This window comes from Colias croceus, chromosome 11, assembly GCF_905220415.1.
Source record: "Colias croceus chromosome 11, ilColCroc2.1".
In the NCBI taxonomy this organism is placed as follows: domain Eukaryota; kingdom Metazoa; phylum Arthropoda; class Insecta; order Lepidoptera; family Pieridae; genus Colias; species Colias croceus.
Window position 1 is genome coordinate 9,798,259 of NC_059547.1, and position 12,554 is coordinate 9,810,812.

Here is a 12,554-nt window from a genome sequence, read left to right on the forward strand (position 1 = left end):
ATGCATCAGTGTTAGGTACCCCAAAATGTTCCAACCAAAAAGTGTTCAACCCACAACTTCCCTTCAAAACAATTTTTCAACCAGAAAATTCTCAAGAAGCCTTTTTCCTCAGAGATCATCGGCCGAGTGCGTCAACCCATAGGCGGAGTGCTATACCGTCCTCCCATCGGCAACCTCACCGCCCGGCCCTCCGTGATCTCCGTCCTGAAGTCATGCTGGAGCGAGCGGCCGGATCGACGTCCTGACGTCAGACTGGTCAAGCTGCGACTGAAGGACATGCATGCGGGCATGTGAGTATATATTCCACAGATAATTTTATTTATTCACACATATCAATTACCTTTACAGGATTAACCTAATGCGGTACTGACTAAAACTATAGATCTTATAGCACAGAATACAGCACAGAATAGTAACTAAACGCTAGTCGCTACTTATAGTACAAATATTAAAACGAATACCTACTACTAATATTAACAACTTAGAGTAGTAAACATACAGTCTACTAAAATATGAACATACAATTAACACAATCCAATAATAAAAATAAAAAACTAATTATATAAAGAAGAACCTTTGTTAATTCACCCAACTTAGATGTCAATATTATGTCCACCCTCCCATGGGTTAGTGCTCGCACAAGAGGATTCTACGCGAGCAACTTGTCTCGCGCTTAAAGCGGCCTATGACGATAATATTCTAGACTAGGGATGAACTCTGTTTTATGCCCGGCATTCACTACACGCACTGCAAGCCGTATCCATACGTAGACAAATCCGTCATCGTCCACACAAAAGCGCAATGCTCCCGTTTCACATTCATACGTAGATTAGTCTGAGAGCGCGGCCATTATTGATTCGTAGACGCAATTATTGCAATAAAATTAAAATTCAAATCATTTATTGCATCCCAATACATTTTTACATACATATTACCTTATGCAGGTATTGCAATACAATAGGTCATATTATTTCAATTGCATCATATCACAATTAGCAGCGTGGTGGCCTAAACTTGTAGAAATTGGTGTCCATCATTTATATCTTTAATCTGATAATAAATGCTTATGCTAACAAAAACAATACTTATCCGAATTTTTTCTTTATACATGTGTGGCATTTTCGTTTTTCCCGCCATCAACCATTTCTTTATTCCTTCCCTACACTTTGCGATAGGCGTTGCTCTATTATAAGATAATAATCAACTCATTCTGAAATAAAAAGCGCGAATTTATATGTTTTTTGTTAGTCTAATACACCTATTATCAAATTGTAGTGAATTTCTCATAGTTACAATAATAACAGAATTAACAGAAATGGCTCATAAATCGTAATATTCGACACAAACTGCATAGTGCATATAACTACTACCGCAACGTACTGACGTACCAGTTGCAGGCAACTAAAATACAATCCTGCATTGAATCTGTGTGGATTAGCAATGTGCTTTGTCGCTAGCTCACTGTATTTCTGTTCCGCTATTGTTGATAACGGAAATAATTGGAGTTTTGATATAGGTTAGGTACACAGTAGGTATATATTAGTATTAACATTGTCTACATAAACCTGAATGTTCATTTCATTCAGTTTAACATCGCCAATTCTACACGAGATCTTAAATGAGTACTTACGTACAATACACTATAAGACTATCTATTTTTTTGTCGTATGACATTTGTGCCCACAACATGGCTATGACTGAAAAATAGCGGTGAAAGCACTGGAATCTTTGTCATTGTATATTGTAATCTCCATATTATTGTGCTGCGTCCATACCTTTTCGTGGTGAACTGTTACTTTTCATCTGTATTTTTGAAGTGAAAACTTCTTTAGTGGCATTGGGTATAAAATCTTAAACTCGCGTCAGGACACGTGGCCTGATCGAAAAAGCGTAAGACGGATTTTTTTTTAGCCCTTATATTCCATGCGTAAGACGGATACCATTCCAAAATATCAAACATGCTGAACGTTAATAATCAAGTTTTCACTTCTGCCGGCACTCCCGGAGTGCAACCCGTCTTTTTTTATGTAGGTATTTCTTTTTTTACCACGAATAAATGAATTATATTCTATTCTATTCTTACTCTATAATAGACTAGATACTTTTACTAGATCTGGTTTCCAATATGTGTTTCGATTAATTTTATAAGTTTTAGGTAGCTTTCTTTTTTTATTCATATTAAAATATTTGAGTAACGTAAGCTTAATAAATAATATTTTTGTCGCATTTCTCCTAGTGATCTTTAATTTAAATTTACCAATATTAATGATCAATATATTTGTGTTGTACCCATAAATTCACTCGCGATTCATTGCACTGTGGTTTTAATAATTGGCCTAATTGTCGAATTGGTCAATCAGAGAATAATATTATACATTATAATATATGCATAACTATAGGTAATAGATATTGCTATTTAATAGGATATTAAAGTCCTAATATTATATATGCGAAACCTTTGTGAGGATGGAATTCACGCAAATACCTCTGAACCGATTACAATTGAAAAACACGGCTTCGCGGATTTTCAAAGAAAAACCCGCATTGTTCCCGTTCCAATGGGATTTTCGGGATAAACTATGTATTAATCCAAGTTACCCTCTATATGTGTGCTCATTGTAATCGGTTCAGTAGTTTTTCCATGAAAGAGTAACAAACATAACCTACACATACACATACATCCATTCTCACGAACTTTCGCATTTATAATATTAGTAGGAAGGATTATCTCGGTTTGACAAAAGCTTTCGGTCTTTAAATAATAAATCTATACTAATATTATAAAGAGGAAAGGTTTGTAATTATGTATGTATGGTTTTCACGCATAAACTACTGGACCGATTTTGATGAAATTTGGCACAGACAATCTTCAGACCCTGAGAAAGAACATAGGCTACCTTAAATTGCGAAATATGTACCACGGGTGAAGCCGGCGCGGACCGCTAGTATTAGATATATAAATCACTTATAGTTCTGTCTCAAGTGACCATTTAAAATTTCAAGAAGCCTTTTAATTTCTACAATCAACAGCCAAGTAAAATAGACCACATACATTACAGTGCAGGCATTATAGTTTATACATAAAGTGCTGCTACAGTAATATCGATGGATCTAACCGCAGACACATCTGTATATTGTAGTTAAGTGTTTTCTTGTGTTATATGAAAGTGTATAGGCATGTATTACTATCATCACTACATAGTATAAAACAAAGTCGCTTTTTCTGTCCCTATGTCCCTTTGTATGCTTAAATCTTTAAAACTACGTAACGGATTTTGATGCGGTTTTTTTTAATAGATAGTGTGATTCAAAAGGAAGGTTTTAGTATATAATTTATTAGGTTTTAGACAAAGCGGGCGAAGCCGCGGGCGTTAAACTAGTAACTAATAATGAAACATTAATGAGAAACGAGGTTTGTCCTGGCTTCGACCGGGTTGACCCTGGATACAACAATATACCTATATATGTATAATGTAGTTGAAAACAAACACTAAAAACACGCTTATATGATTAGGTTATGAAATTATTGTATTGTTACCGATCTATCTGTTAAAGACCCATCTAAATTGAGTCTAAACGAGTCGGTTACATACAAACTTACAAACTCACAGGTGAAGCCTGAAGCTAATGAAAACGTATTAAAAATAAATATGCCGGCACTCCCGGAGTATTGCGCCGTACCTAAAGAAGTAGGTTCCTTTCTAATGCTAAAATAATTTTCAACAGAACCTTACGTAAACATTATTACGTTTATAAACGTTTGATTTAACGTATATAATGCGTTTTGAAATAAAATCGTTATACCTACTAAGGGACAGAGTTTATTATTGAATGTGCGTATTTTCAAAACGTTCCTCTAACCGCTCAGTTTTGGATAAAGGACGGTTATGGTTTTCCATTGAATTTGAGCGGATTGTTTTAAATACTTCCTACGTAATAAATAAGGGTAAATCAAATTCACGTATTTACACAAAGTATTTGCAATTTAATAGATTTTTGTTTACTTTACATTTAAACTTGGCGGAAATGTAATAATTTAATGTCTATGGATATATAAATAACTAGCGGTCCGCCCCGGCCTCGCCCATGGTACATATTTCGTAATAAAAGGTAGCATATGTTCTTTCTCAGGATCTAAAAATTGTCTGTGATATATTTTATAATATAGAATTTAATCTAACTTATGTTATCAACCTAAGCGCCAACTTGAGTTCGATAAAGATCTGATCTAGGACATAGGACACGTGTGATAAAACCTCGTTCGTGTTCCGGTGTTATTTTGCTAATTTCGATACAAAAGGCTTTTAATTTTAAGACAAAATTAATGTAAGTCATACCTACCAATTTCAATATTACTTGCCTAAATAAATAAGGTAAAGTTCCCCTTTCCGGGAAAAGAACCCAAGACTTATAAAAAGAACAACACTGCGGTAATTTTATTTTCTTTGTTTCAACTTTTACCAACTTTCAAATTTGAGGGTAATGTACCAAACAATATTGCAAAATATTGACAAATGCATTTTAATGATAATTTGTTAAGTAACTGTTGTTTATTGGCTAACATTGAGTCCAGTTATATAGTTAAAGGTTTACAAAACAAAACGAAGATATAGGAATGTACATTGTTTAATTCAGTTTAAATTTATAATACTTTTATTACAACTTGAAAGTATTTTTAAGCTATTGCATAGCTTCTATCGCGGGCCTTGAGCGCGGGGACCGAATCGAGAAATTCCGTAACGAAAAACCTCACGCTCTCCCACTCCGACGGGCGGAGGTGTGGCTTGAAAGTATGGAGGAAAGAAGGTGGAATTCCTCCATCGAAAAAGGAGTTTTCCCGACCAGCTACTCGACTGGCCAGCCGTTATGGCCCCAATGAATGATGTCGGAAAGTTGTATATATTGCTCTGTACCGAAAAAATTTCGCTTGCGCGATTCAGAGCGAGGTGTCGCTATAAAGGCATAGCATGCAATAGCTTTACCGCGTCAGTCCCCGAGTGCCACACGTCGTTTTTTCTTTTTAATTTGAACATCAAAAAAAATTATACACGTTCCTTTACGCACATAGAGATCTATAAATTATATTGGTATACCTTTATCACTATAAAAATACTAAATAAGAAACCTTATCTGTATCCGATCGTTTCAATCACGCATTCACGCCCACGAGTCAATACTAATTGCTTCCAATTATTTCGATAAAATACTTGACTTGAATTAGAAACAAGTATATTTTTTGAGATAATGTTCAGATAACTAATACTGTATTTAACCGACTTCAATAAAAAGGAGGAGGTTATCAATTTGGCCGGTATGTTTTTTTTATGTATGTACACCGATTACTCCGAGGTTTCTGAACCGATTTACGTGATTCTTTTTTTGTTCGATGCGGGATGGTGTCGAATTGGTCCCATAAAAATTTTATTCGGATAGGCCCAGTAGTTTTTATTTTATGAGCATTTTTTCTGTATTTGTAAATGTTGCAAGTGCAAGTTTGAAGTCGGTTGTTTTTAACTTAGGCTTAAGAACACTAGGTACGTTTTAACAATGGCATTAGACATTTTTTTTCTTAAAATCTTCCCCGCGCAATAGCTCTACTTTTTCAGATTAACTATTTATAAACATTGGAAAATTTCGTTGTAAATTCACTAAAATGTATAAGGTAATTATAATTTCATTACAGGGGCTCCTGTTGAAAAAAATCTTGCTTTTATACAATGAAAGATAAAATTAATATAGTCATTTATTTCTTATATTAAGTATAATAGAGAGTATTATCTTTACAAGAGGAATATAATTGACTAATTGTTAAGAAATTAAGACCTAAATAACAGATAGTCAAAGAGATTCAATTTACACTTCTACATAGTTACGTTGCTTCCCTTTACGGTTTATTTAACAAGAGTGATTTATGAGGAATATTTTAATACATAATTTAAATTAGGAAAGAAGAAAGCATTTATTATTCGTTCCAACATGTCGAACAATATAATCAAAAGAAAATCCATTCAGAAGGTTTTAATTCCTAAATCTTCTTATTGTTCTCAGGAAAACAAATATATTCGACAACATGCTGTCCATGATGGAGAAATACGCATCAAATCTGGAGGCTCTGGTTGCCGCGAGGACAGAACAACTGGCACAAGAGAAGAAAAGAACTGACGGTCTACTCAATAGAATGTTGCCTAGGTAAGTTTTAAAAGAACATATAAAAAGATAATTTTCGAGCAAGGCGTTTTAATTGAAATACATTAAAAAAAATACATGCAATTTATTGTAATGATAGACTTTAAAAACTAAAGCAAATTGGGTTTTCGCGAACATGAAATTTGTTTAACCAGACTTAGGTGTTTGACATTTTACATATTATAATAACATATTATAATATGTTTAATAACATATTATAATATGTTTGTATTATGTATAATAACATATTATAATATGTTTGATTCTCAAAATAAAAGTCAATTTTTTCAACTTGAATCGAGTTCATTCGTTCATCAATAACCTAAATTGATTCATTTGTTATTATATCACAAGATTATTCAATTATTTTTATAATAATTTCGAATATTTTAACGTTAAAAAACAAACATAATTTATTCATTTTTCCACTATGGATGAATGTTTAATCACATTTTAAAATCCTCACGTTTTCAGAGGTGCGAGGTGCGAGGTTAAAATATGCATTTGTGTTTTTTAATTATACGTTAAGTTTAATTTATTCCTCATTTTAATGTTTCATTATTTGATATCATAACTTCATCTATGTCAAAATTATGTGAAATAAGATTTTTTGACAATTTTATAATGTAACTAGCAAGCTATAGCGTCAGGAAGGAAAACTCGACTTATTTTTATATTAATGTAATAATAAGTTATTATTGAAAAAGACTAGTTCTACTGTAGATACTTTTAATCTATTCATCATCATAACTAACTGTTATGAAAAGTCCTATCAAAACCGGTCTAGATATATGTTTAAATAGTATGTTTATCGATTTACCTACGTACTTGAATTAAGTCAAAACTGTTTCCATTAGAATATACCTTCTTCTATTTTTAAGCGATCTAATTTCATGGAAAAATAAAATATTCAATATTCTAATTTTCCACGATTCAAAAATATTTTCAAACAAAATACCAAATATATAAAAATGTTACATAAAATGTTATTCTTTTACTAAAAATATCTGAAAAGGAAACCTTACGCAAGAGATTAAATGCCTTTGTCAAGTCGCACAATGGAAATTTATTACAATACTCATATTCTACCATTTTTAGCTTATAATAGAGTGTTTGAACATGCAAATGTAATCTATACTTAATATTATAAAGCTGAAGAGTTTGTTTGAACGCGCTAATCTCAGGAATGATTTGAAAAATTCTTTCGATGTTAGATAGCCCATTCATCGGGGACGTATGTACCTACATATGTATTTTGATATTCGGATATTTATTGGAACATAAATAGTCAATTGATTCATGGTAATTCTTCAATGTGTAGGTCGGTAGAGTACCATTGTAAAATCAAACATAAGAAAATAGAACATAATTAAGTACCTAGGTTCAATATTTAAAAGGTACTTCGCTGTGAATTTAAGTTTTTTGAAGATTTCCTATTTGATAATTTGATTAGATAACAGATTTGAAAGAAAGAAAGAAAACAAGTACATAGTACATAGATAAGGCAATCGGAACAGACTCAGCCATGCTGTGGTGTGGATTATCATCACGATTTATATATTTTACACTAGCAAACCGGGCGAACTCCGTTTTGCCACCAGAGACACCTTTTCTTTGCTATAAACCTCACGGAGCCCGAGACCTTTCCAACGAATGCTTAACCGTGGAAATCGGTTCGTGCGTTCTGGAGTTAGTTAGCGTCAGGAAGGAAAACCCGACTTATTTTTATATAGTAGAAGATATTTTATTTGTTCATTGAGTTACTATGTAGTACGTAGTATATAGTAATTCAATGTATTTGTTGCTGTTTTGTTTTGCTTCGACTTTAAAATGTATTTACTTGTATAAGTAGGAACGCTGGCTCTTTAACATAGAGAGTTCTTCTAGTTTAAGAGTCAGTGTACATAGTTTTGTAAGTTACAATTTTTTGGCAAAGTATTTTTTTCCTTCTGTTCATATTTCCCTTAAAAGTATCCTCTCTACAGGACGGTAGCAGAGGCCCTGAAGCGTGGGGAGCCGGTGCAAGCAGAGAGCTACGAATGTGTGACGATTTACTTCAGCGACATAGTTGGATTCAACCGGCTTGCTGCAACTAACACTCCTGCGCAGGTTTGTGTGATTTAGGTATAAGGCTACTACTAGATGGACCATGGATGTGAAAATTGTAGATATGCTGGTTTTTAAATGCAAGAATAAAACGTTACTTCACTAGTTTAGTCGAAATAAAAGCGTGTTATGAGTATATATCACTAGCTGTTCCCCGCGGTTTCACTCGCATTGCTCCGCTCCTGTTGGTCTTAGCGTGATGATATATAGCCTATAGCCTTCCTCGATAAATGGGCTATCTAACACCGAAAGAATTTTTCAAATCGGACCAGTAGTTCCCGAGATTAGCGCGTTCAAACAAACAAACAAACAAACAAACTCTTCAGCTTTATAATATTAGTATAGATTTATGTGTAGGCAATATAGTTATATCATTAAACTATATATTGGCATTATTATTATGCAATAAATAGTTTTAGAGCTGGTTAGAATTTTATAACAAAAAAAATGCATGATCAATCAAAAATATAAATTAAATTTGTAGATTTTTGGCCTTCAGTTCTTAACTGTAGCTCACTGTCTTATAATGTACGATTACTCAATTCAAAATCAACATAATTTACATTGCCCAATATAATATTGACAGTATTCAGTAATTGCTCTAATAAGAAATTAAGAAATTTAATGTCAAAATGATGCTCTCTAAAAGCACTGATGCAGGAATAATATCGTATCTCGCATCGTCCTACACATTTTTCGCTCTTCATATAATGATGTTATAAACCTTTATAGAACTCGTTAAAATGTGTAGACATAATATTATTATATGATATATTAATAAATAGAATTATAGTAATGTTTCTTATGTGAAAATACATAAATTCTGCCATTTATTTAAGATAATAATATAATATCTTAAACAGTATCTATCTAAACATCATGGGCGGCAAAAACGGTACAGACTTAATATTATAATACAGTGAAATACCAAGAATTTTTATTTGTATAAAAAGACATACCTACATATATGAATATTATTCATTGCTCCAACGATGTCACTTTGTTATGTAAAAAACTTGAAGAAGCATATTTTCGAGATAAATTCCAATTGCTAGATAATTTTCTCTTCAAAGTACTAGGCTTACAGAAAATACAAGTGGCAAAATAAACAGTCTACATTTTGTGTTTATGTAAATTCACTCAATTTCGTGGGGATTGCATGCAGACGTGCTTAAATGTTATTTATTTTTCGTTAGACTTTATTAAAATTTGTGGACAATTTAAATCACATTTAGGCTGCGAAATAAAACTAAATGACGAATGACATTGTATAAAATATATATAAATTGAGTATCTATTAAAATCGTACTTTTTATGATATTTTTTATAATATTTTGCTAACTATAATCTGAGCATGCCTTGAGCATGCATATTATAATGCAAAATGTCATACATTCCTTCATCAATAAATATACATATTAGGTACATATGTATTCTTCATTTTAAAAGGTATTCGCTTTATAATTATAACATTTTTCCGATCACTTTCAATCAAGGCCATTTTTATTCATCTGTAAACTTTCTGTAATATAAAATATATGGAGTGTATGATCCACAAACAATAACAGTAGGTAGTATTCAACTATTCAAGTTAAATAGAAAATATCTATATCGATAGAAGAGTAGATAGATATTTTTTCATTCGTATCTATACTTCTATTCTTAATATTATATAGAGGAAATGCTGGTAATAATTATGTATGTATGTATGATTTTCACGCATAAACTACTAGACCGATTTAGATAAAATTTGGCACAGACAATCTTGAGACCCTGAGAAAGAACATAGGCTACCTTTTATTGCAAAATATGTACCGTGGGCGAAGTCGGGGCGGACTGCTAGTTAAAATAATAATATAACAGTTCATATTCCTATTTAGTTTTATTTCTATTTAGTTTAGTACTTTGGCATGTAACAATTTCCAATACTTATGTGAGGTATTCAATCAAAATACACAGGGAAATTAATGAAATTCGAAGCACTCTTCTGACGCATTCCTGCACTGAAATACAGGAGTTCAAAATGAAAATGCAATTTTGTTTCAAGTAGACGTTATAAAAGTATTTCCGAAATGCAACGGCTAAAAGCCGATTTGTTGACTGCAAATCTATAGGAAATATACTAGTCGTATAAAACTAAAGAATTAGTTTGTTTGCTTGAACGCGTTAATATCAGGTACTACTGGTCGAATTTTATAAATTATTTCAGTGTTAAATAGCTCATTTATATAGGCTATATATTATCAGCTCGCTAAAAATACGGGTAAAACACAGGTCACAGCTGTGTTTTATATATTTATTCACAGACTAACAAAACGAATCAGTCATAACGATTGCTACAATAGCTTAACCTAATGATAAAATTCAATTTCATATCTACGTATTTTTATTTCATCTAGGCATGTCTCTTCTTAGAGCGGGCGCGCACGAGCAACTTAGTTGCCCGGAAACTATTTTGTCTATGTCGCTGTCTCCTCGCAAAGTTTTGAACGATGCGCACACGAAAGCGACAGCAACGCAACTTTTTCTTTAAAATTTTCTGCATTTATCAACATGGATTTCGAAGAGACGGTTGTGGTCTGTGCTCTTGTCCTTAGAAACCGAAGACGGCAGCGAAAAAGGCAATATTGGGTGCACTCATTATGGAGTGAGAGACTGACAGGGGAAATTCCATACAATGTTTTTAAAATTGAGAAAAATTGAGAGAATTTAGAAACATTTTTTCGCTACTTCAGAATGAGTATAGAAAGTTTTGATGAACTGTGCAGAATTTTACGACCTGGTATCGCTCATCAAGATACAAATATGAGATTTGCTGTCTCACCTGAGGAAAGATTGGCTTATCCGAATAATTTTATGGGACCAATCCCACACCATTCTGCATCGTAAATCGGTTCAGAAACCTCGGAGTAATCGGTGTACATACATAAAAAAATATACCGGCCGAATTGATAACCTCCTCCTTTTTTTTGAAGTCGGTTAAAACTACTGTGTACGAGAATAAATACGTTGACATAAATACGTATTATCGCTACGCCAGTTACGCGGCAACTGGCCGGCGGCCGCCGACAGGCAACATTTTTGTCGCCGTGCGCGCACTTGCATTGAAACCAATAGATAGGGCGACAGTTGCGTCGCGGGCTTGTCTCCGAACCCGCGGACAAAAAAGTCTCCCGGGAGTTGCGTCGCTACGTACGCGCACTTTCATACTAGCCCATGGCTGGGCGCGAACTTTCATACTAGCCCTAGATATGGGAGAGACAAAATAGTTGCGGAGACAAAAGTTGCTCTTGCGCGCTAGCTCTTAAACAACATAACTTCAATATTTATTAAAACAATATTTCGCGTCCCTGACTTCTGCTCTTGTCTCTAAAAGATAAACATGCTTTATTTGTTCGCAGGTCGTGGAAATTCTCAACGAATTGTACTCATGCTGCGATGCCATTATATCGTTTTACAACGTTTACAAAGTGAGTTTTTAATTAAAAGTTTATTTTTCTATTTACTCTGTGTAAAGCTTTGTATGTTAAATTGTTGTGTGTTTAAAATGTAAACAGATAATCTAGTATTCTGTTGTTACTGATTTAGAAACGAAAAATATAACAAAATAACGTAGTGTTTTCTATATCACTATTTATAATAGCGTAGGTATTTTTTTTTTCTTTTGTCTATTTGTTAAGGTCTATTCTTATATTTAAGGGCTGACTTTTCAATCCTTGGTTAAAACTTTCGTCTTGGTTGTTTGTAGCATTTGAAAAATATGTTCTGTCTTTTGTTATTATATGGGACATTTTATATATTATGTAGTAATAATTTATTGGACTTTTAACTTTCAACCAAGCATTGAAAAATGATATGAATAAAGAATTTTCAACATTAACGTCTGCATATCTATACATATAATAAATCTGTAGAAGGGTCAATTCTGTACATTGAAAATATTGAAAAAATAAATACCAGGGGGTGTTACTGGATCGATACCAAACCCAAATATGTGATTAAAAAAATTTTTGTCTGTCTGTCTGTCTGTCTGTCTGTCTGTCTGTCTGTCTGTCTGTATGTGAAGGCATCACGTGAAAACGAACGGTTCGATTTCGATGAAACTTGGTATAATTGTACCTTATTATCCTGGGCGTAAAATAGGATACTTTTTATCCTGGAAAAATACGGAGAAAAAAATTAATCTTAATTTTTCAGTTTTATCCATAGACGTTGTTCTGTAGAACCGCGAACACACGTTGCGTATTATTATAGGCCTAGCC

At 33.1% G+C, this 12,554-nt stretch overlaps 1 protein-coding gene across 1 annotated transcript in view; it reads left to right on the forward strand.

Annotated features, from left to right (window-relative positions):
• LOC123695408 (guanylate cyclase 32E) overlaps positions 1-12,554 on the forward strand; it is a 91,252-nt gene that overhangs the window by 63,320 nt on the left and 15,378 nt on the right. The window contains 4 exon segments of the mRNA XM_045641247.1: positions 113-290; positions 6,049-6,189; positions 8,172-8,295; positions 11,694-11,762. Coding sequence (XP_045497203.1) covers positions 113-290; positions 6,049-6,189; positions 8,172-8,295; positions 11,694-11,762 — 512 coding nt within the window.